General features: G+C 36.5%; 1 protein-coding gene across 1 annotated transcript in view; it reads left to right on the top strand.

Moving 5' to 3' along the window:
* The window catches only part of E2f1 (E2F transcription factor 1), a 101,268-nt gene that overhangs the window by 7,696 nt on the left and 66,225 nt on the right, over positions 1-27,347 (top strand). Inside the window, exons 4-5 of the mRNA XM_069833272.1 lie at positions 6,736-6,883; positions 11,460-11,673. Of these exons, the coding sequence (XP_069689373.1) occupies positions 6,736-6,883; positions 11,460-11,673 (362 nt within the window). The remainder of the gene's footprint in view (positions 1-6,735; positions 6,884-11,459; positions 11,674-27,347) is intronic.

The following is a 27,347-nucleotide window of genomic DNA, read 5'->3' as shown; positions in this document are numbered from 1 at the left end:
CTGCACCTTGAACTCAGATCCACTGGATACGTCTCCGCTAACTAGCTCTCTCGCAGCTGACTGACTCGCTGCTCACACACACTCACCTCTTTTATTTATTAAATCACACTTTCTTGAACCTTCTGTTCGCGTGGCTTTGCGAACTTTATGGGCATTCAGACGTTTCCTTACGTCAGTCCACTCCGCGCTGGGCCCGCAGCTCTCCCCCTTGCTCCGTGCCGCGCCTCAGCGTCCACCGAAGCTCGAGTCCCGTCTCTGCTCCTCCTTCTCGCCCTGTGTCGCGCTGGATACGCACGCACACTCCCGAGGGAACTAGAATCTTCCAGCACAGTTGCCACAATATTGAAGCAGCTGTATACTGTGCAAAATGGAACATTTAAGAGCTGCCATTAGACGTAAATGTCCTGGACTGTTGACAAAAGGTGTACTCCACCACAATAATGCTCGGCCACACACTGTCAATGAATTCGAGAACTTTTGCAACATTTTCGGTGAGAGATTTTAGAACATCCATTGTATAGTCCTGATCTAGCGCCAAGTGATTTTCGTCTCTTTCTGGTTCTGAAAGAACATTTTGGAGGGCATGATTTCAATGTGATGATGTTAAAACAGTGGTGAAACGCTAGCTCAACGGTGAGGACACCATGTTTTACGAGTGTGGCATCGAAAAACTTGTCTCACTGTTAGATGACTGAGTTTCCATGGATACTATATGGAAAAATAAAGCGTTAAGTGTAGAACACACTGCACAGTGTTATATAATATTGAGAGATATACATTGTAAACTTACTTTTGGGACAACCCTCGTAGATAATGATATAACTTGAGAAACTTCCAAATACACGAATTCAACAACAAATAATTGTTCAGGTGTCCGTGATTTTCATTGTGCATACATATGAGAAGAACATTAGTAAGGTTTGTTGCCGAAGTGTGCGGTAGCTCATTGGTGTAATGTTTTACTACATATAAAATAAGTTAATGTATTCTACGAAACAAAAGTTACCCACTCACATCACAGCAACACAATCCTGCCTGGGTGGCGGGGCTGCAGCATTACTACTCGCTGTTTGCTGCAAGCAGCGTTTTCCCATGTCCTGCATTCATTTTGGCAGTAGTGACTGAGTGGGTAATAAAGTCTGTTAAAAGACATTCCATGCTATGCAACATGAGCTATCAAGATCACAGGAATGTAAGGAAGAAAGATCAGTTGTGAGATGAACTAGGGAAAGAACTGTGTATCACTGCTTTATAACTGTTTATCTTTCGACATGTGAATACATAAGGTGAATCTCAAAACTGCGTATTTTGGTGGGTCCAACAGTATGTAACATAACTATAGGATACATGTAACATAGTAAATTGTGACATATAATTTTAGCAGATTAGAACTTAGGTATATACCAGATGTTTCAGACTACCCATATCAGCCTTTTCCGTAACAAACTGGAAGTAGGGGTACCTGTAGTCAACTTAGAAATTTCAAATTAGAACATAGGTCATTGAAGGTACCGTTGGAAACTACTTTAAAAAAATACAACTTTTACTGAAACTTTTTTTTTCTAACTTTTATTGTTTACAAAGGAACAAAAATCGTATCTCCTGAGAACTGCTATACCTTGTTTATGTATGTACTGTACTGGTAGTAGGTACATGGTAATTGTAAACACTGCAGATCTTGAAACCAAGTCACTTTCCACTGTCTTTTATTTTGCACAGCAGCAGTGAATTTTGTTTATTTGTCCATATCACATTGTCTCCCTGTGGGTTTGCTAATTGAAAAATGTCATTCACAAATGGAGCATTCGACATATTGATGATACTTGGAGAATACCATTGGAATTGCAGAGAAGCAGCACATGTTTATGCAGAGAGATATCCATTGTGAGTGAGTGTATCAGACGACTTGTGAGGAATGAGAAAGCTGCCGATGTCCTCGCCGTGGTGATAGTTAATCCTCATGACTCCACAAGGAGGATTGCCCGTGACTCAAGATTGCACCATGGTACAGTGTTTAGAATTCTCAAAGACAAATTTCATTCATATCATATTCATCTCCATTAGGAACTTGGGAGACATGACTTCCAGACTCGTTTGATTTCTGTGGACTGATGAGGAAACTTTCAAAACTAATGGTCAGGTAAATCTCCACAATGCCCAGTTCTAGTCTCCGGTTAATCCACACTGGCTATGTGAAGTGCATTACCATCATATATGGAGCCTCAACACATGGTGTGTCATCCTCAGACACCAAGTCATAGGACCATACTTTATGAGAAGTTGAAAGGTAGAATGTACGCATGCTTTCTCCAAAACATTTTGCACAGTTGCTTCATGATGTTACCTTGCACTTCGGTTAACGATGTGGCTTCAGCAGGATGGCTGTCTGACTCACTTTTCACATAGGTCTCGGCGAGTTAACTGGTTATTTCTCTTATGGTGGATTGGACAATGAGAACTAGTAGTTTGGCCGGTTTGATGTCCTGACTTCACTCCAAATGACTTCTTGTGGGAGAGATTTAAAGACATGGTCTACCATGTGCGTCCAACAACTAGGGAAGACATGAAACAAAGAATTAGAGAAGCCTGTGGGTCTCTCAGGTATGCTGAAATACTCCGTGCAATCATGGATGTTAGGAGGAGATTAGAATGTTGTATAGCATAGGGTGGCAGACATTTTGAACACTTACTATGAAGATTGTACGTACTAAACAATGTACAACATTTCTCAGAAGATACCATTTTTGTTGCTTTGTGAATAAACAATAGAAGTTAGAAAAAAAAGTTTCAGTAAAAGTTGTTTCTTTTTAAAAGTAGTTTCCAGTGGTACCTTCAATGACCTATGTTTTAATTTGAAATTTAGAAGTTGACCACAGGTACCCCTACTTTTCGGTTTGTTATGGGAAATCTTACTGCCACCAATCGATTATTTACATAGATTTTGGTTATCAAAATTTTTTTATGAACAACCAGTATCATATAGTTTTAGAGAAAAAGGGTGATATGGGTGGTCTGAAATACCCAGTATATTAAAAGTTTTTTTAGAATTATAGTTGCTTATATATTTACTAACAAATAAACATAGGTACAGTCAACTCTGGATATATTGAACATTCGGCTATAGTGAGAAGTTCATAGCCTAAAACAGAGGTTCCCAACCTTTTTTGACTGACGACACACTTTACTGAATGTCCACAATATCGTGACACACTTATTTCTTTTTTTTTTTTATTATTAGTAATACTAATATTATAATAACAACCAGTGATTTTCTTCTGGAAAAAAAAGGTGGCGGAACTGTGTAGAATATTTTATAGCGGACGGTGACTCACAGAGTGATTTCCTCTCTTTACCTCCTCCTACCAATTTAGGTGCATGCGATGGAATTGAGTGAGAATCGCATGGCTTCGACATAAACAACCCCTCTCTCAGCGTCACATCAGTGTGGTGGAGGGGGTAATATGTCATGCACGATTTCTCCTCATTTACATCCCTGCTCTAAGGAATACCATGAGTTCATACTCATTAGCATTCATACTGTTACAGGAAACTTAATTCCTCTTCATTTATCAATGCATATTTAGTAGTTTTTAGACTATGAAATTCTGGGCCCTATTTATGAGATTTTCATGGCTCTGCATGTGCTTGCATCCAATGAGTAACTTTGTAACAAATCAATACATAAGCAGTACATTTTAATAAGTAAGCAAAATAAACATGTAATTACAAGACACTTCAACAGATTTCATAACATACTGTTGGCCAGTTAGGGTACGGCCACACGAGCTACATTTGTAGCAAGTTTTCTGCGACAAATGTAGCTGGAATTATAGGCAACATTGAGTTAAATGGAAGCGGCCACACGGAGCAGTAAATGTAGCAAGTGTGGCTCATCCCAAGGTCGTGTCGCAACTCGAATGGGTCCGGGTCCATTTTTTCTGCGACATTTACTGCTGTTGGGTGGCCACATGTAGCGACATGGGTGGCTACACGTGCAGCTACATTTGTAGCAACTTTCTGCGACAAATGTAGCTGGACTTATAGACCGCATTGAGTTAAATGGAAGCGGCCACATGGCAAGTTTGGCGCCGTCTGACATGTTAGGTCTATTCGTGACCAATAATTTTCCACTTTAAACGAATTAACATTGTTGTTAGTTACTGGGAATTTCTTATTATAAAATCCATATTTTTAAACTTTAAATTTATATTAATATTTATTTCCGCTTTAATAATTCCCAAAGGAGACTCAGCGAGTCAAAGAATATACATGTCAAAAGACTTATCTACTAACTGACAGTAAATAAAGAATAAATATCATGCAAAAGAAAACAAAAATATTGTAATAAAAGTACAAACAACCGTGTAAAATGAATGGTTATGCTTTAATTTTTTAGGAATGAGATAGAAAGCGAAAATCAAATGTCATGTAAAGGACACACAGATTAAGACTTTAAAAAGAGTGAAATAACAAATCAAAGTTATATTTTTTACAGTAGAGAATTACAATAATTTAGTGCAATGTAAGTTTACAAATGCGTATGGATACACGCATAAGCTAATTTTAAATACTATTTTCTTAATCTTACTCCTGTTTTTTGTTACTTCTCCAGAAGGAAAAGTAAATATCGCCAATAAGTTCCCTTCTGGTAATTGAATTTGCAGCCAGGCATACAACACCTTGGCATTAACAAGTGACATTGATGAGTGGAGTGAAATTAGTCTCACGAATTAGCTATAAGATATCGCAATTTGTACCACCCCGCTTATCTTTTGGCGTTAAAATTGTCTTTTGTTGGTAAAAAACTTTACGAGACATGAAACTGTAACATACCCTAAGATTCACCTTTCAGTTCCCCCCTCCCCCGAAATTTAATAATCTGAGAAACGTGATCTATCATGTTTAAGAGAACGTAAACTCTGTTTTCTATTGGATAAGATGTAGACCTACAATGGGAGAAAGGTATTCTCAAATTTGAAGGAAAACCCGGTTTTTTTTATGGTTGAAATTCTCAGTATGTATATTTAATCATAACAACAGAATTAACTTGTGTTTATCAGGGAGTGATAGAGAGGGAGATTGACTTTTAGATGGGAAATTATTATCATGACAGATTTATAACAATACGATGCCAATATAGGCCTATATGACATATTTTGTTACTAACAATACGGTGCCAATAAATATTGCTTCGTTTATGTATAGTCCAGCTGAGTTGACATATTTTAAATCTCTTCAAAATATCTTTCTTTAAAAAGTACATACATTTTTCTTCTTTCAATTTCGACCTAAAGAATTCTTCAATAATAAAATGTATACAAAAGCGTTCTAGCAAACCCTTCACAGCAATTTTGTTTCGTAAAAAAACGTACAATTCTTTTGCAGGACAGACCTCACAAATCAGTATTGTTTATAAAGACATTTCCACTTTGAGTTGTATTTTGGGATACAAGGATCAAGTTTAAATTGCCGCAACGTCCAATAAGCATTCTGCAAAACCAAGAAAAAGAGAACTTTTATGATAGATGTGTTCACTTATACTCTTTTCAAAATACCGTTCTTTGAGAGTACACATTTTTTTTCTTTCATTTTCGACCAAAGGTTTCCTTTAATAATAAAATCTATACAATAGCGTTCCAGTAAACCCTTCACAGCGACTTCATTTGGTAAAAAAGAAAAAACACAATTCTTTTACAAGACAGATCTCTCAAATATGTTACAAACAAATTGCCTCTTTGAGTTGTGTTTTGGGTCATGTTTAAAACTCCTTTTTACTTGGAGATGCTTCAGAAATTCATGTATTGAAAAGGGAAGAGCATGTCTAACCTGTCGTACAATCCTAATGACCCTTCTACAGAACCACGAGAAATTAGGTCTTCATACAGCCTTTCAGCAAACCCTTCACCCACACCGTACTTCCAATTGTTACTGACGAACAATATTGCCTGTTGTAAAATCGACACAGGAATAAAAGTTAACTTTATGGCACTGCTATAAATTTTCTTCTCATGCGCATTACAATTGTGTGTCACCATAATAATGTACACTAACAACACACACAAAGCGACTTTGGCTTCATAATCCATCTCGGAAGAAAGCTTCCACTACTACGTCTGAGAGCTGCAAAACGCAAAAGAACTAGCTACAAATGTCGCTACGTGTGGCATGTCATGTGGCCACACGTAGCGACATTTAACGCAGAAACTGGCAGTAATTGTAGTGCCCGTGTGGCCACCCATTTTGCGACAATTACGGCAGCTTCATTTGTAGCAGAAAACTTGCTACAAATGTAGCTCGTGTGGCCGTACCCTTAAATATGATGTGTCGTCATACTCCTCAGAGCCATTGCCCAGAGTGCTATTCAGAATCGATTTTTGTCATGACAATACTGTATATTCTAGCATAGCTCTTCCATTGTAAATCATTGCGCCATTTCATGTTTTTAGTCGATTATTTAGTTGTGCTGTATCAACTGTGCAGCTTTCTAGTATCAGTGGAATTGACGATAGGAAGATTATATTTGCGAGATGATTTGTCTTGTTATGGTCTTACTTGACATTGGTCTTACAATTGGGTAAAATCTCAAAACTGATTCGAACCAGTGCTTGAGTGCAATTTCAGAATTGAGTGCAACTGTACTACAATGGTAGCTTCAGTGAAGTGAAGAGCTGTGTAACTCCTACGATCGATTTTGTTTTTTATGGAATGAAAGTGTAAATATGTCTTCAATTACAGGCAGTGAAGCGACGGTTAAACCTAGAAGGATCTCCAGCCAGTGATGAAGGTTTCAAGACTCCACGTTCCACCAAAAGAATGCGCACTGTCTCCAACTCAAGTGGGGCCTCGTCTTATAATTCCAGTCCAGCTTCAAAAACTGTTTTGCGTAAGTGTTCTAGTCATAATAGATTAGTACATTCACTCAGTTACCATGTTGGCCACTGGGTCCGAGGTTTGCAGGTTCATACCTGGCCGAGGGTGATTGATTTTAAATGGCGAAAAAGTCCTAGCACGGCAAGTAAAGCTGTGGGTCCTATGTCATAGATTTACAGTGCGTAAAATTATCCTGCTCCTGATAGAGAGCTCCAAGCAACATTCGTTGGCCATTTCTCATTAACATTGAATTTCGGTGTTTCATAACCTCTGCAAGATGTGTTAAATGTACTGCTGAACTACTTGTAGTGATGGTGGTGGTGGTGGTGGTGGTGGTTGTTTTGGTTGTGGTTATTGGTGTTTTTGTGGTGATTCGAAAGGTTGAAATTGTTTTTCTTTTATTTTATTTTTCTTCCAGTAGTGTCCTATTGGAATGGCCTGGCACTGTGTACCCTCACTAATTATTAAAAATATTGAACAAACAATACTACAAAGTAAAGGTTTACCCTGCCGTAGATAGTTATGATCAGGATGACAATCTCTTTGCCAAGGTGATTCAGGAAAAACACATAATATAAACTTAAATTCACTCAAAGAACATTTATTAACTATCCAACAGGAAAAATGACTGTACTCTGTTGTCATACTAAACATGCAATAACTGATAATTTACCCTTCAAGTAAATTAGTTGATACTTTCCATTCATTGACCTGGCATTCATCAAATCCAGGGCTAGCAATGCCATCTGTTTTCTCTAACTGAAAGCATGAGTAATAAATACTGCAAGTCTAAACTTGTCTCTCACTGCATAACTTAAGTTACCAAATGCACTATAATTAATATAGCCCCGTTTGAGGAAAGTACTAATACTTCACGTTGTTGATACCACACTGTTACCATAATTTACACATAACCAACTCTGTAATGATACCCAAACCTGTTACAATCCGGTAGGAATGTATTCACTTCCAACGCAACAATAACCTCTCACTTTCACTCTCATATATCCACTCTCTCTCTGTACATCACTTCACAGACTGAGAACAACTGTAACAGGCGATGAATTACAATCCCCGTTCGACTCTTGGCTGATCCGGTATCACATCACAGCTAGATGCTTAACACACACATTCTCAATTCCCACACCAGACTTTTCCCAACTGTCTTCCAACCTTCTCCCAACATGGTCACCTCGTAACTCCACACAAATAGAAATAATCTATCTCCGCAGCTCGGCTACACTCCTGTCTGTAGAAGATAACGAACCCCGTTTGATTCCCGGTCTACATCAGTGCACATACTTTCCGAACTTTTCCTCCACGCAGTCCCACTGCGAATTCCCACAACACCAACCCCGCAGCTAACCCTGCTATGGTACAACCTTCCTCAACAAATCCTTCCACCAGACTGCTTCTAAAAATTGATGCTCCCCCAAAATCAAAACTACTGTTATGCGCCCTCGAAATATCCAATCATAAATCGAACCCAAATCACGTGATCACTAAAGAATGCTCCTTTAAAGTCAAACAAAGTGTTAATGCTCCCTCGAAATATCCAATCATAAATCAAACCCAAATCACACGATCGCTAAAAGTTTTGCACGTGAGGAAATAAATGAGCTCAAATGGAAGAAAGGAAACAAGTTAACTAAAGGAGAGAGTAAGACCGAAAATGGAGAAAAGGTAAAGGCATCTATGAAGAGTAAGGTAAACGAATACAAAAATGAAATAAAAATAAAGATAGAAAGAAAAGAAAAAAAAAAAAAAAAGGAAAAAAAAAAAAGGAAAATAAAAGTAGTGTGCCAAAATAAAACGGCACACTATTCAAAACTGATTACTTAAAGACTAATTGAAGGGCTCAGCACTAAAAGTGACTAACCCACATTTACCTACATTTGCACAAATGAATGTTAAAGTTGAGAAGAAACTAAAAAAAATGGAGATTGATTGACGAATATATTTTTATTGTAATACAAACATAATATACATAGTATTATTATTAAGAATATAAGAGTTAGTAATGTCAAAATACAATGTTTTTTTTTCTTCTTCTTTGTAGAAAAAATTCTGTAGTCATGTTTGGTACTCACAAAAAATTAGCACCCTATGTGCTATGTGATTTACTTGTCTCTTCTCCGGCTAAGCAAAATGAAATAATACTGAAATTTCATGAGTTAAGAAAACAAAGTGCAAATTGTTTTTAATTGAACAAAATTGAAGCTCAACTTCTATATGTTTGCCATGTCAGCTACTCATTTTCCTGTTCTGTACCAACTGTTACCATAATCTATAGCATATCCATCTCCATTCAAAATCTGGTAGAAGGACTTGTACACTGGAAGTATGTATTGAAGCTAGCTCATTAGATCATTAAATTTCTCCAAAGTCAGGTTATTTCCTTCAGGGTATAGTTTTGGTAAATCTAGATTCTCAAATGCCCTCAGCCTTCCTCGGTGCTAGGAGCTTCCTCGGGATAACCATTTCATTTTCAATTCTCTTGGATGTTCTTTTTTATAATCGTATCCAAGTGGTTTTAAGCCATTCGACTTTGTTTTTATCCACAGTGGTTTTGCGATTGGTGATATCTTTCTCTAAACATGTAGTACGGAAAAAATTTGCAGTCTCCATTTAGATTACATCAAAGTAAGGAGCTTTCTTTCTCGCAGTTTTGACCATCTCCATCCATTATTCTGATACATAGAATTCGGATTGTACTGTTTTGATTTTTCAATCACTGAAAAATCCTGTTCACATCTGAAAAAACTATGACTTGGTATGAAGAATTTTTTATCAATAGTCTGAAGGCTGGGTGAGTTCTGTAGAATGTAGGACAAAAATAAAGATACTTCTATATTTCTATTCTGATTGCTGCATGCATCACTGTAGAGTATCAAAATGTGTTCTATTATTAGGAGAATTTTTCTCCGTTCCATTACTCTTTCATCATATGATGACGCAGAATATCTGCATGGAAATATCATATGTACTTCGGTACATCAAAATATATATGATATGCGTAATAAATCACTTTGTGATTTAAGGACGGCGCCTATACCGTCGGATCCCGGCCAACCAGTCACTCACTCGAGTGCACCTCAACACATGTATGGACTTCGGTCCTGCGTTCATAGACATCTATGACGTAGTGCAGAGGGCGGCCACTAGAGGGAACCCAAGAGATGGAGCTTAATCTGAGACGATTCTAACCGGCGTGGCTTAGTGGATAAAGCATCAGCACGTAGAGCTGAAAACCCGGGTTCATATCCCGGTGCCGGAGAGAATTTTTCTCCGTTCCATTACTCTTTCATCATATGATGACGCAGAATATCTGCATGGAAATATCATATGTACTTCGGTACATCAAAATATATATGATATGCGTAATAAATCACTTTGTGATTTAAGACGGCGCCTATACCATCGGATCCCGGCCAACCAGTCACTCACTCGAGTGCACCTCAACACATGTATGGACTTCGGTCCTGCGTTCATAGACATCTATGACGTAGTGCAGAGGGCGGCCACTAGAGGGAACCCAAGAGATGGAGCTTAATCTGAGACGATTCTAACCGGCGTCGGGGTTGTATCCGGCGTGGCTTAGTGGATAAAGCATCAGCACGTAGAGCTGAAAACCCGGGTTCAAATCCCGGCGCCGGAGAGAATTTTTCTCCGTTCCATTACTCTTTCATCATATGATGACGCAGAATATCTGCATGAAAATATCATATGTACTTCGGTACATCAAAATATATATTATTAGGAAGCTTCTCTTCGATGTGTTTTATGCGACACGATCCTATTTCCTGTGGACCACGTGTACATGAATCCTTTATTGGAGAGATCATCATGAATACCCAAATTATAGGTCCACATCTGTCCTTTGTGACTCTCAGATTGTGATGTGGCTTAGTCGGGTTTTCCAATCACAAAACTAGCTTTCCAAGAAGTTCTAAATGTAACCGTACAATGTCATTAGCATTCTGTAACAGATGTTGGTTAGTCATTTCTACCACAAAGTATTGCAAATTCTCTTTCCCTAGGAATGATTGTCCCAATTTTTGTAATATTGTGGGTTAGTCACCTTTGGCGCTTAGCCCTTCAACCGGCCTTCATCATATTGATGTTCATTACAAGAAGTCAAATCTGGATTTCTAAAATCTCTCCAAAAAATTAATTCGATCCATAAGTTTTGAAGATCAGAAGCTTTTCATACTTTTATTTTAAATATGCCATTTCAGTGTTTTAATGGTTGCTATCATGAAATTAAGTTTTTATCAAGATCAGGGATTGCTGTTCTATTGGCGTCTCTGCAAATAATCCTTATTTCATTAGTTGAAAATGTATAATTCTGATGTCTGGTCGAAGTTCATAATAAATTCTATGTTTTAATGTCATCTTCTGTGTAAGTAACTTCGTGGATGTTAAACTGTTTGTTAGTTTATTAGAAATAACTGCTTTAGATCTGTCTTCCAAAGACAGTTTTCATTTTGTCAGTTTTGTTGTGCTTCCACATGTAGATTAGACTGAGTTATCAACATATAAATTCATGTAACATATCATAGCCTGACTAATTCAGTTAATATTCACAGGTAAGCCTGTGGAGCGGACACGATATGATACTTCTCTGGGTCTCCTGACAAAAAAATTTGTTGGTTTGCTGCAGTCGTCCCCGGATGGAGTAGTTGACCTGAATGTGGCTTCTGAGTGCCTTGATGTTCAGAAAAGACGAATTTATGACATCACAAATGTACTTGAAGGAATAGGAATTTTAGAAAAGAAATCAAAGAATAATATTCAATGGAGGTAATGAAATTCATCTTACAGCTGTAGAAGTAAATGAGTAATATACAGAATTTACCCGAATATAAGACTATACCTAGTTTTCCAATGCTTTCTGTAGGATGTAATTTTCTTAAGGAATTTCTGATTATGAATTCACAGGCAATTATTAATTCATTGTAAACCATGGTTCTTGAATAATCACTATTTCAAGTTAACTCCTGCAAAATAGTTTGATCCTTTGGAAGAAATTAAATTTGTTTACCAGTAAGGCAATCATCCTAAATATTCTAGTCACACGAACTATGCATACTATCCAAATGGCTTTGTACATTTTGAAATTTGACACTGCTACTGGATAACACATTTGTCTCATATTCGGGTAAAAATAGTGGATACATTTTTTGTGCTTGATCTCATATTCGGGTAAAAATAGTAGATTCATTTTTTGTGCTTGAAATAAATTTTACAATATTTTTATCGAACACTTATATTTAAAACGTAAGGATTTTTTTTTATTGTAGTGTAGTTCATGTATCAAATACAGTTGCAAGCTCATAAATTGCACTATACTTCCAGATTATTGGCTGCACTGTGTAAGAGCCTGAAACTATTTCAGTAAGGTTACTGGTATGTAATCAACTACAGTGAAACCTCAATCCATCAGTTTTTTGGGTAACAGGAAATAAAAACGATAATACTGGGAAACCATAAAAGTTACCGTATTTAGGCATTAATATACACAACAGAGTTATGAACGTATCCCACTGTTCCCTAGATGATTTAAGAGGGAACACCCACATACTGGTAATCGATGCATTTAATTTTTAACAATGATCATAAATAATATAAGATCATAATGGACGTGTCTCGTAATATTTTATTCTTGTTTGTAAACTTGCGATAAGAAATCTATTGATTGCTTAAATAGAGTATAAAATGAACAACCGAATGGTTAGTGATTACACTGAATGCTACTTTATTAGAATATTATGTAGGCCTACACTATTTCTTGCAGAAAAAATCTGCAATTATCTTTCGTTTCGTGCACATTTTACATCTGAATTCTATAGTCATTTTCTGATAAAAATGATACTGAAGTAAACAGAAAGATGTAGTTTTACCACATCCCACACCATCGTACCAAGTCATGCTTGTGATGAGGATGATGTACAGACTAGAAATTATTTTGCTATTCCTTAAGAGATGTTTGTCGTTACTGATAATTTAGACAGAAATGAAGTTATGATAAAATCATAAACCTAGATTCGTGATATGTTCAGAAAGCACAAATCTATTCCCATAAAATGAATACTATTGTAGGCTGGCTTCCATTAGCTATACTGTTGCATTACATGCAACTAGAATCTGTGTCACAAATTAGGCCTATATCATATCGCATGAAAATAATGTTGAAACTTGTATAGCTCTTTAGTAATCCTACAGAGATACTTCTTCTGTACAGCTGTCAAAAAAAAAAGTGGCCACACTTGTGAACAGCGAATATTTTCAAAGTCCACTTCGGGTCACAGCGATGTTACATGATGCATGTGCTTGTACAAGCAGTTCCGGAACTATGAAAGTGTTCCATATCTGTTCCTCGCAGACCAGCGGTAGAGTGCTTGTTTAATGATTCAAAGGTTCTGGGTTCGCGCCTTCTTCAAGTTTTCATTTTATTTTTTAATCGTTCTTTAGCGATGTAAATGATATTCAAATTATCATTTATATCCAGTTATCGTTCTTGATGGATATCACGTTATTTATATTTTGTTATCGTTCTTTAGAGATATGAATAAAATTCAAGTCATCATTTGTATTCTGTTATCGTTTTATAACAATATGAATAATAATTATTACTATTGTAGCTACAGTATCTCCAATGGGGGTTAGCCCTATTTTACATATGTATGTTAGGGCTATAGTTTTATACACAAAAAACATAAGCATAAAGAGAAATGGAAAAGAAAATTAAATTAGCTTACGCGATGTAAACAAAACATAAACAATCCGTAAATTAGGCATTGCGATTGCAAAACAAATATCAGTTATCAATTTGAAACATACTAAAACATTAACAACACACATACGTAACACTTCTATAACACAAATATGCAGCTTTCCGTACCATACATCATAAATTAATACACAGTAGTCACACAAACACAATCAAACTATAATTACGACATTGCGACGACATCAAGCATCCCATAACTGACTCACATACATAACAAATCAAGCATCCGTTGCAACACATACATTTCAACATAGTAACCACACTTTTAAAAGTTACAAATTTGGCTCCAAGAAGAATAAATAGGACACTGTTACTAATTACTATTCTTCTACAATTTCTTAAATACATCTGTAATAAATCTGTGAAATTCCGATATGAATAATATTCACGTTTTTTATATTGTTATCGTTCTTTAGCGATATAAACAATTTTCAAGTTATCATTTATATTGTTTTCCTTCATTAGCATTATAAAATAATATAAAGTTATTTATATTGTTATTGTTCTTTCGCAATATAATAATCTGTATTTTATGTAGGTAATTATTATAACACAAATAAACATCTTTCTTTGTAAAATAGGTTATTTTATTTAGATAATTAAATACGTATTATATAATATCTTATATTAATTAAACAAACCGATATTTATCATTTATATTGTGTTATCGTTCTTTAGTGATACTGTATAAATAATATTCAAGTTATTTATATTGTAATCGTTCTTTAGCGATATAAATAACATAAATTTAATATTAGGTTTGGAAAAATCCAGTTGCATAATACTGCTATTAGTTTTTCTTTTTGTATTATTACATTATACTATCTTGAACTACAATAAAATGAAAAGGAGTAACGAGGAATTGAACCTGAGACGTTGACATCTAAATTCCGACGTTCGTCCGCTGAGCTACGAGGGCAAAAGTGTGGAAACATTTTCGGAAAAATTGACCCAATCACACTCTAAGATTTTCTGATGATTCGTAGAAGCTAGTCCAGGATGCCGGGGGCAAAGGCTAATTGAGATTTCCCGATCTCTGATAGGGTCAAACATCCTGATAGAATTAATATTTAACCCTTGCCGTGGCTTTCGGTGAAGTCCGGAGGGCCCAATTAGTCAAATCCACTCTCCTCATCTCCACGCTTGGGCCCCCTGGAATTTAATAAGATGCGAAAGAGATAGTGGTGTGCGGAAAGCAATGGGATGTTACCGCATTTAGGCCTATCCTTCCCAAGAAAAACTGTAAACATGAACAAATGAAGCTTTAAATAGAAGAAGAAGGATCTTCTGTGGACCTCTGGAAAAAGAACTAAGGAAGAGACTAGTGAAGTGCTTTGTATGGGGAAGGAACATGGACATTACGACGAAATGAAGAGAAACGAATTGAAGCATTTGAAATGTGCATGTGGAGAAGAACGGTGCGTGTGAAGTGGACAGATAGAATAAGAAATAAAATTGTGTTTGAAAAAGTGAGTGAAGAAAGAATGATGCTGAAACTGATTAGAAAGATAAAAATTAACTGGTTGGGTCTCTGGTTGAAAAGAATAATAGACGACATTAGGATATGTGGATCATATGCAGAGACTAAGAGGAAGGCAGAAAATAGGAAAGATTGGAGATTGCTGGGTTTGCAATGAAAGACCTGTCCATGGACAGAACACTTATGTATGTATGTTCAGAATGCCTGGAATATCGTGTCTGTTTAGTCGCTATTTGCAAAGACTAGTCAATTCCATGCCCACTCGACTGCAAGATGATCGAGATAAGAGGAAGATAGACTAAATATTGAATTGTGGCTTTTTGTTTTGTTTTTTGAACGCTTAATTGTTTGAATGTTTTAAGGCCGACGCCAGTAAATTTGTTTTGTTTATGCCACGAAAGATATTTTTATTGAGAATAAAATATTTTTTCTTTCCATTTGCAGCCACAATATCATAATGATAAAGTCATGGCATAATATATTAATGAACCCTGATGTTAATTACTAAAATAATCGTAAAAGAGAAAGGAGCCATTATGTATAGTTTGTCTCTCTCAAAAACAGAACAAAAAAGAACATAAAAAGCACGTGGTTGTAGTCGAACGCAGGACCTCATGAATAAGAGGCCTGAACGCTACCATTATGCTATCGATAACACACAGAATACTTCAATTATAACTGTAGATATCAGGCAACGTGGTCCAACAACATGTAACATCGCCTGTCTCCAAATTGCAGCGAAGATACCCGAAGGGAACTTTGTTTCAGGAGAGCGGCCACTTTTTCTTTTGACAGCTGTACATGTCTAAGCATATAAATATGTACTGAACATAAACAATGTACAGAAACACTTGCTATTGTAGACATCAGCAGTGTGTTGTAGCACAGTATTAACACAACAAATCTCATTGGGTAAGTCGACCGTATAATATATTCCATAATAATACTGTATCAAATGTTTTGTACACCTTCACATCATTCTTGCGTGAAAAAATATGATTAATCAATAAGTTACTATAAAACTACATTTCTTTTCAGAATCTAATATACTTGGCTCGGAAACATGACGGCCACTCTTCTTGGAATTGGTAATCCCTCATAAACCCCCATCCTCTACTCAACCCCTAGCCGCGTGGCAGAAATACAATAGATCCCAGCATTGCCAAATCTAGTAGTCATTACCTCTACCTGTTGGGTTTCATCCATTCTCAGTGTCTTTGTCGACTTGTTGTTTTATACCGTTGTGCGCTTCAATATGTCTAATTTATTCCGGTCATGATTAATGAGTGTTGGAGCAGATGATCAGCAGCCAGGCCTCCTGATTCACCTGAAGATCCAGGACCATCACGACAAGAACAGCAAACAACACCGTCGAAGAAAACAGAATATCTTATTTGCAGAGGAGCGTAGCCAAGAAAACAAAGTGTTAAAATTGTGTCTAATGTTAGAAATTCTATCCATAAAGTAATCGAAAGTTCAGGCAGTTTAATAAGTATAAATCTTAATCGGACGCAACCGGCGGAGTTGGATATATGAGCATAGAAATTAAGAATTACGGTTCACCAACTAAAGAGAAAATAAACAAATTAAAACAGAATTCGGTAAGATAGACGATTTTATACGCGATTTACTTTGCCGAACAGTATTTGAACAATACGCGAAAGAGATATCTCCAACAGCAACACCGTCCTTAGCAACCTAAATAATGACATTATTCACAGCAGTGCTAAAAAGTTTTCTAACTTACAGCAGTGAATTAAATGTTTTTAAATCACTCTACATGACAACCAACATATTAGCGATAGTAAAATGAATATATATGAACTTCTTCGCCAACAACACATTACAAAGAAAAGCCCTACAATTTAAAATTAAATTTACATACCTGTAATGAATAAAATATTGTATAGCACACTAGAGTGAACAGATTTTATGCGTTCGTGGAAAGTATTACCCAAGGCGAAGCTGATAAAATCTAACTTTACTCTTTTGTACTATAAATTCTATAACCATTCAATGATCACAATTTCAGAAAATTTTACCAGCGCAACATTCTTAATTAAGTACAAAATTCTAGAACTTCAATAACATGAGAATTTAACCCTTAATATAGAAATCTGCATTTTTTTTTGTTTATTTAGGCACAACATATTAGTGAAAATATAAATATAAAGTGTTTTTAAAATAAGTTTGTTCATTTTTATATCAATTTTGTTTTAGTAATTATAAATTAAGGTATATTTACAAAGATAATATAGTCTTTCTGAAAATCGCGGTTTCATGGAACACAGTTTGAAAAACGTTCGCAAATCACAATGACTTCAAGAATTGGCAACTCGGCTAAGGGTTTATCCCTTGCTCGTGCCTGCAGTTAATTGGTGAAGGGGATGAGGGAAGGTCGTCATGTTTTCGTGCGAAGTATACCTGTCTTCATAGCACAAATCACACAAGTAATAACTAATTTCTGCATTAACAGATTATATCAAATGCATGTGGAGAGTTTGCGCGCTGCACATAGATCACGAATCACATCATGTATCATGGTGGCTTAATACATTTTACATTTCTCTGCGAAGTTTGACATAGTCTCCGGATCTCAATCTTATGCATCCTTTTATCTTCATAGATAATAATGGAAAGCAAAAGCTTTCCTCTTTCAAAGTACAAGAAAACTATGGGAAAATATGGTGTTGGGACCGTGATTTGTCAACGATCGATGTGATAAAACAATAGTTTGAGGAACAATGGAACCGGGAGACTATTTCCAGGACCAAAAAGAAAGCTGACGAAAAAGGCGGGAAAATGACGATAATGGATACGATGCATGGAGGTTCCACTGTATTCAAATTTGAATATAATACTACAGAGGATATAAGCTAGCAACCTTCCTGGGCCTCACATGCCATTAAACACAATCCACCTAATATTACAATTTGCTTCCATGTAACTTTGCGTTTGTATGACAAAGTATGTATAGATGTCTGTTATTAGTGTTTCTGCACCCTTATCATCTGCAAAATGTTTAAAACTGTGTTGTCATTGATGAAAGAACCATTTATCTCGCGTTATTTCAATAAGCCGCAATCTCTAGGCAGATAACATGGAAGTGAACGAAGTTTACCATAGGTCTAATTCAGTGTTAAAATATGACAATCTCGTTTGAGATTTACCACTGTGTAAGATATTTACAGTGCTTAGAACAGCTCAAGATGGATATATAAGAAGGCTCAGGAAATAATTTTCTGTTAAAATTCCTTGTTCTCTGGTTGAGGACATTGAAGGAGCATGTGCACTGATCCTTTACATTTCTTTCCGAAATTTTACAAATGTGAACATTGTCACTACTGATGTCAACTTAGCATTAACCGTTTAGCAAACATGAAAGGTGCAAAAACTTTCTATTTACATCTTACTATTACAGTATTTTGTTTTATTTTATTCAAAGTTCAGGTTCAAACAAACGATATTGAATGAATTGTAATATTTTAAAGTTAACCTTCCAGGAAATTCGGCTATTCATTCTCTTATTTGCATAGTTGAACAGAGTAGGGTTTCCCTTCATTGGCTGAGTTACCTCCCCTCTTTCTATTGAGGTCTCTGCATGTGAAATTAGGAGGATCTTTTATAATTAACATGTTGTCTCACGAAATGTTGCTGAGCTGTGTGATTTTGTAGAAATAACATATAGCTGTTAACTTTAAGTAATTATTTCCTTGACTGGTTTTGCAAATCATGTGAGGCAGAATTGCCAAGTACAGTAATTCTTATAATTTTTACACTCTTTCCAGTGTAAGTTTCATTTAGCAAGGGGATAAATTGCTTCATCTCTAAAGCATATATTTTAAGAAATTGTGGCACTCATGGGGAGGGGGGGAAGTATATAAAATGAGATAATTGACAGTAAGAATAAGTCTAAATACTACTCTGTTATGGTTGATTCGACTCGTGATGGGCATCTCACATTGATCAGATGACTAATTTGTTGTCTAGAAGGTTCAGCATCATGAAAAGAAAGGTTTCTCACTTTTTTGCCAAACTGTGGTCGCACTGAATTTGCTATTGCCAATGCTTTACTGACTTCTTATGTGAATGTAACATAATCAAGACTGCAATGCTTGGAACATGTGTGGAAAATATAAAGGGATGAAATATTTTATCACAGAGAAGAAGCCATGAAAATAACATTATCTCTAACATTATTGGTGCCATGTTGCGGTTCTTCCCTGAACTTAGTAGAAAGGGCAGCAATCAACATGTGTATTTCTTTAATTTCATGCAGCATGTATAATTATGTATTTTTATAACATTAATTTACTGGATACTAAAATATTAACAAGAAAGCTGTCACAGTCCGAGGCAAAAGATATTAATAAAACAAAGTTTGAACGAAACTTGTTGGTCATATCAAGCAAATACAATAAACGCTATTGTCAATGGATGTAGTAATATAGTGATTCCCAAAGTGTGCGCCACATGTTGCTGGCTTACAGAGGCACTGCAAAACATTCCAATATTTACACTGCACAAGCCACTAACTGTTTGCTTTTCAACACAAATACTAGATGGCTCTCAATGTCCAAATTTTTATACATTCTATTAAACTCTACATTGTTCTGTTCACTGAAGTGCAGAAGGCAGTTGTTTCTCAGTCCACCATGCAGACAGACATCAGTGTTGCTCAGTGCATCATTTTGAATCTAGTGTCCGGATTATTCTAATTATTTATCGAACTTCCTCGGTACTTGATATTTGTGTACAAATAGCTGTCTCTGCAGACTTCATTTTTTTGAAGATGGCACCAGCTGAATGGTGTTATAATTGTGATTGAGTAAATTTTTATTTATTTTTTTTTAATTGGTTAATTGAAAAAGTAAAAGAGAAGGAATACGGACTGTATCAGAATGAGACCATGGATATCTAGTATGCCCACTCCTATACAATTATAAGGATGCACATTTGATTTGCTGTGTAGTTTGTAGATGATAACATCATTGAGGAAGACCTCTTTTGTAAAAACATCACTGCTCACAATTTGTTCGAGATCTTGGACACATTTATTGTTGAAATTGGAATGGACAAAATGCGTTGGTGTATTTACTGATGGCAGCTGTTACGGAGGATTGCGGGTACATACTTGAAGCAAAGCTCTGACTTCACTGTGGACATATTGCATCATTTACATGGGTGCTTCAAAGTATCTGAGTCCTCCACTGAATCTGGCTTTAGAGTTTGTGAAAGTAAGGTTTTAAAAAAGAAATTGTGTGAGAATCATCGTCATCATCATCATCATCATCATTGTTGCTGCAGCTTATTGCAGACCCTGACTTCCACTACAATACACCTTCATTTGTTCGTATCTTTGCTTCCTCTTCCACCCTGGTGCTCCCAGTACTTTCAAATCCTCCTCAGTTGTCCAACCATCTGCATTGTGTGAGAATATGGGAGTCAAATACACGTCTTTGTTGTAATATTGCACTTTGCAATGGCTCCCATAGTTTGAATTATAACAGGAAATGTTAACTAATCCTGAGTTCGTGGCAGTAAAGCTCTCTTGCTGTCCAATATAGGAGAGAATGTAGAAAAAAAGGTATAACCGTTTTAATGTAGGCATCATTTTTTTATGGTGGTTATATCATCTGTAAGCAAGAGTGACCACACCTTCTGTTAGTGGGTCCATATGACCTAGCTGGAATGACTGTTAGACAACTTTGACCATATATATATATCTATGTATATAATTATAGGAGCTTGCCGACCTCTATTGAATATTGTTATCAATGACTTTATGTAGTCATCACGTAGATATTTATTAATGGGAATCGAATCCAGGACCCTCAGCTTGGTGTGCTGAGTACTCTTTACATCTGATCTATGCCGAGACCCGATCCACAGTTCTGGCCGAACTTTTCTCCTTTGTGTTGTCACTGGCCTACCTGCAAATATAACATGTATATATGTCTAAAATGCAGGCTGTAGTAGGCCAGTGAAAATACAGAGAAGAGTTCGGCTGGCACTGTGGATCGGGTCTCGGCATAGCTCAGATGGAAATAGTACTCAGTGCGCCAAACTGAGGGTCCTGGGTTCAATTCCCAGTGCCAGAACAAATTTTTCTCCATTAATAAGTATCTACATGTTGACTACATAAAGTCATTAATAACAATATTCAATAGGGATCGGTGAGGTCCTCTAATTATAATACATGGTCAAAGTTGTCTGACAGTCATTCCAGTTAGGTCATATGGACCCACTAACAGAAGATACATATATATGTCTAAAATGCAGGTAGTAGGCCAGTGACAACACAAAGGAGAAGAGTTCAGCTGGCACTGTGGATCGGGTCTCTGCATAGCTCAGATGGAAAGAGTTCTCAGCACGCCAAACTGAGGATCCTGGGTTCAATTCCCAGTGCCAGAACGAATTTTTCTCCATTAATAAGTTTATTGACCATATCGTCTATTCACACTTAGAGGATGCCATGGCATGTCCGCTGAAATGGCATTGCCTCCATTTTTTCTTTGAACAGTGCTATTCGGTCCCCAAAGCCTCATTTGTTAAAACAGGTTGCACCACAGGAAAGTGAGGATGGGATTTGATACATTTTTCTTGAAGAGGAAAAATAAGAGTGGTTTTTTGTGATATCTTTCGAAAATTGAATGCTATGGAGAAGGAGAATTAATGTAGACAGGAGCCAAGATTGTGACTTGTTGCAACGTTTATAATCTCCAGTGAAGGTGATTTCTCTAATAGCTTAAAATCTGTTTTGAAAAGCACCTATCACAGGTTATCAATTCCTTTGAAAAGTACTTTCAAAATGAACCTCGTCGTATTATAGCTCTCTTAGCATTAACCAGGTGCACCATAAGGAGGTGGAGTTACGCTGAAAAAAAAACTACCCAAATTAAAGCAAAACCTGCCTTTAGCATAGGAATTCCATCAAAATCCAAATTAATAAGAAAGCACTGGAAATAAACAATGCTGAAGAATTGAAAGGCAAACTGTATGAAAAAGTAAATGAAGAAAAGTACATTTAAACAAAACCTCGAAGCCAAGCAGTAGTACATTTCTGATTGTTGGCAGGACATGATTGTTTCATTAAACAGCTCAACAAATTGAACTTAACAGTAACAATCTGCCCATTACATAACAAAAATTAAATGTTAACAAACAGCACCATTTCTTCTGTGTCAAACGGAACTCTGATAATACAACATTGAAGCACTTTATTGGAAAGCTAGAGAAATAATGATGCAAATCAACTTTCAATTGCCATTTGACATCAATACTTTCAAGATGATGATCTCAACAAGTTCACGTGGATTCAAAACTGATTCAGGGCCAAAGCTCCATCTCAATTTACTTATTAAGCTGTCTTGTGACAGTACATTGAAGAGGGAATTGGCAGCATGGAACTGAATTTTGGATATCAGTAAGAAATGAATATCTGCTGCTCTCTTTGAACAAGAATGTATACTCGATGGTAAAATGTAATAGTAGGGATGTATGAGGGATTTTACAGTCTTCAATGCAGCACTGTGTGTGGTATGTTGCTGATATGCCGGGAACGAAGACATTATTCTGAAAAATATTCCAAAGATGATTTGCGGGCTGTGGTTGGGAGTGTTTTGAAAGCCGGATGGTCGACTTATAAGGCTTCTAAAAAGTACAATGTACCCTTGAACACCAAGAAGTTTCTGTATGCATCCTCAGGACCTGATGATGTCATTCCCAAGAAAGGAAGACCCCTAGCTCTAACCGTTGCATATGTAATCAGAATGCAAGAACTTGGGTTTGGGCTATTGGCAACAGAAATTAGAAGACAAATCTTCAATATAATTAATAAGAGTGGTCGGAAAATCCATTCAGTACTGAGGAGGGACTTGCTGGTTGGGACTGGTGGTGCAGTTTCAGAGATCGACATGGGCTTGCAATGACGTTGCCAGAAATCTGTTAACAGAGCTGCAGCTGCTTCGCAGGAATCCATTGATGAGTTTTACGACTTGCTGAGCAGAACTCTGGAAAAGCACCATTTGTCAAATGAACCAATGAAAATTTGTAATATGGACGAATCGGGTTTCACGTTTGTGAATAAAGCTTCTAAAGTTGCCTCACCAAAAGGGCTTAAAAAAAGAGTGTATCAACAAACTGCCACTGAACGAGTGGAAACAACAACTGTTCTTCTAGCAGTAAATGCTGCTGGGCAAGTTGGCCCATGTCTGAAAATATTTAAGGGATAAAGAATATCCGACGACGTTAAGCAAAATTCTTGTCTAGGCTCAATGGTCTGTGTTCCTGCTAATGGGTGGATCGACTCAGATATTTTCCTTTGATGTATGAGCATTTTGAGAAGAACATAACCTGCAGCAAGACCTGTTCTTGTGATTCTAGACTCTCATCGCAGCCATATGTCGGTGGAAGTCATAAATTTCATAGATGAGCATGGAATTATATTTCTTACATTTCCTTCCCATACCACACGTCTATTACAGCCACTGGATGTGGCTGCGTTCGAACCAGTCAAAAACAACTGGCGGAAGGCTGTTACACTGTTCCTGAAAAACAATGGAAGAAGACCTATGAGGAAGGATTTCTTTATTCTATTCACTCAGTTTTCCAGGAATCAGTCGCAATCAAGAACATCATTAGTGGTTTTCGCGCCTCTAGGATCTTTCCAATGAATAGGCAGGGATTGAGAGAGGATGCTTTTCAAGCTTCAGAACTTCACACTGGAGAAGATGCAGAGGAAGTTCCTTCAGATGATGCACTGCACCTTCCACCAAAATTTCAGAGAGTGAATGTAAGACATTCTGCAGCGCAAAAAGCTTGCGTCTTCGACTCTGAAAATAAAGAACCGGAGAAGGAACCAACTCCCTCTACAAGTGGAGTTAGACGTCTGCTCCCAAAAAATAACACAAGATTAAAAAAAAAAAAATTAGAAAACAATGTCTGCCACAGCTGCCAGGGAAGGTTCGAAGATGACGTAAACTGAGAACAGTGGATCCAATGCATCAATTGCAAGTTTTGGTTTCACGAAAAATGTCAAGGTTTGACTAGATATACGAAAGACTTTGAATGTTTAGGGTACAGTGGTGCTTTGGAGTAAATGGAGCATAAAAATGTCCAGAAATCGCGGTTAGGCCCTATATGTATTTTCGTATTTTAAGAAATGCAGTCATGAACAGTAAATTAAGCCTTATAAACATAGTACCATTGTTTTATTTTGAAAAGTTTACTTTTTAATCCTATTGCCAAATTATCCTGATGAAATACCAAATCTGGAAACATGTCATTTGTTATTTATTAGTGTGTTATGTGTAATGTAATTTAGATTTGTAGAATTTTCTTTCAGAGGTTTATTGGGATTTAATGTTTAAATACATTCCATAATGAAGGAATATTTAATTTCAGAATATGTAACTGCAAACTGTCAAAACACAAAATATTGCCAAATTAGACCTGTCTCCCCTATTAAGTTTGAAGGAGATTAGTCGTCATTGAATTACGCAGGTTCCAGAACAATTTCGTCTCCATTTTTTCTTCCAAATGTGTTACCAACATGCAGTACAATTTACAAGAAAACAAAATTTGTCTAAATGAGGGAAATAATATAATTCTCTTCAAATGTGAAGTGCCTGCAGAATTGTCACCAGCTTAGTGCAACAACTGGTAAGGAAAACAAGCATTTTGTCCTTTTGCTGGGTTAAGTGAAGAAGAAATGGGAAAACCCAACTTGCTGCTTATTAAAAAGCCACCTTGCAGTTAGGTAAGAATGCCAGTAATATAGGTTTGATTCGCTCCATATTGTTGACACAACCAGTTCATTAGAATTGTGAGGAATAATATAGTATATGTAATCCTTATTTATTTCTGGTTGATAGTGTGTTGTATGAATTTAGTTTGCTAATACTCTGGATCTTGCTTGGATTTGTTCCATTCTGTCTTCAGCTGGAGTTATGGTGATATTAATTACCAAAATTCGTGTATAATTTTTTTGTCCAACAGGAGGTAGAGATTCAGTTTTATATAACACCCTGTTCTGGTTTACTTGAATTGGTAGCTCTTCTAATGCCTACTTATTGCTTCACTGTGAAGATCTCCGTTCATGATTTTATCTGCTCTTTGTGAAGTAGAGTAGACATTGAGCATCTGGGCAGTCACATCAAGTATTCAGGAATACAATGATGTTTTTTGATCAGAAAAATTAACATAAAATTTTATTCCTGTTTTAGCAGATAATATTTTTACACAAGTGTCACACATGAATACACTTACTCTGTTTTACAAGCGACGGTTTTATATAGTAGTTCTTTAGTGTCTAACTTCTCGAGTCCTTGCCAACTACCTGCTGAAGTTTTGTTTGTTAGAACAGGACTGGAAATTTGCAAGATATTGTTACATTCGCTGTAGTTTAAAAGGTAAAGAGTAAATTGTATTTGTTAGAGTGGGGAAATGCACACTTGACTGATGACGGAATTTGTGTGAGGTCTGTCCACAAAGTATCCAGCCATTTAATATAAAAAATGGCCGCACCAGGACAATGGGAGCTTTAAATTTTACCTTGGGATATCCCAGATGGCCAAGAACCATGTACAAATGGAAACCACTAGTGCATCAAAAAAAAAGGTAGACCACGGAAATCATGGAAGGAGGGAGTTATGAAGACAGTGAAGAATAATATTAAGTAGAAGATACACAAGATCAACAAGCCTGGAGATTGGAAATGGTGAGACAACGATCAATGGGTCCCTGAGTCCCTTTCAATTTTCTATACAATTTCCAAAGTCCTCTTTTGGGATCACCTTCAACTGTTTTTTCGCAGTCAATGTTTCCAAGATATTCATTAGGAACATATAAGAATACCACTACAAAGGGCAGGAGAATGGACAAAAAGATTTGTATTTCTTGTATTGAATATGTTGTTAACATGCTGAGTTCTTGGCAATAAAGCCATTAACTCTGTTCCTCTCCAATAGGTTGTTTTCTAATGCCAGGCGTTTGACAATCAAGTCCTTTGACCTCTTGCACTCCAATATTTTTCAAAGATATTGTCATGGTCAGCCACTGAAGCATAGATTTTGAGGTGTTCTGAATCCTTTTCTTGATTTGAGTTGCACAATGAACAGTTAGGGGACTGATATATTCCAATTCTGTGCAGATGTTTGGCCAAACAGTCATGGCCTGTTGCCAATCTAAATGCAGCTATAGACAATTTGCGTGGTAAATCGGGAATCAACTGTAGATTATGATGCAGAGAGTTCCATTTTTTTCCCTTGAGATTGTTGTATCAAATTTTGTTTGTTGAAGTCTAAGTATGTAGATTTAATAACTCTTTTCACATAGTAATACGTAGATTTAGTAACAGGTCTGTAAGTAGCAGTGCTGCCCTTCTCTGCTAAAGCATCCGCATTCTCGTTTCCCAGGATTCCACAATGGGATGGTATCCATTGGAATATAATTCTTTTATTGAGTGTTATTACTGAGTGTTAGTTATTTCTGCTGTTTGAGATGAAGGTGTGTGTCTAAGAGACTTGATAGAATAGCTGCTTTGGAGTCTGACAATATAACTGCATTTTTAAATTTATTGATGTGGCATAGAAGATTCCTGAGACTCACTTATTACAATGATTTCTCCATCAAAACTTGTTGTTCCATATCCAAGAGATCTATAAAGTGAGAAGAGACAGCACGTAACACCTGCACCTGCACCTTGTTCCCTGGAGATCAAGGACCCGTCGGTGTATAAATGAAGCCAGTTTTGTGGAGGGTACCTAATACTAATTGCCTCTAAAGACAATTGTTTCAGTATTTCAGTGTTTACTTCTGATTTCAGTATTTCTTGCGTTAAATTTAGATTATATTCTATATTTAATAGAGTTGAAGGGTGGATAAAGTGGCGAAGAAATAATTCCAATTTTATCCAAGTGCTTTGACAAACAGTCCTGTTCTGTGAGTAACCAAAAGGGTACAACTGCACTTTTCCTTGGATACTCAGGAATTATACTGTATTTTGTTGTACATTGAGGTACTTTTATAATTTGAAATGTTGAGTTAATTAATCTTTTAACTGTTGAAAATGATTAAGTTTATATAGAGTTTTGTAAGATTTTACTTCTCTTTTTAGCAAGAAGGTCAGCAGCTTCATTACCAGATAATCCACAATGTGCTAGTACCTATTGAAAAATTCTTTTGTTAAGCTTCATCAGATGG

Source organism: Periplaneta americana, chromosome 8, assembly GCF_040183065.1.
Source record: "Periplaneta americana isolate PAMFEO1 chromosome 8, P.americana_PAMFEO1_priV1, whole genome shotgun sequence".
Classification (NCBI taxonomy): domain Eukaryota; kingdom Metazoa; phylum Arthropoda; class Insecta; order Blattodea; family Blattidae; genus Periplaneta; species Periplaneta americana.
This window is presented reverse-complemented; position numbering and strand designations above follow the sequence as displayed.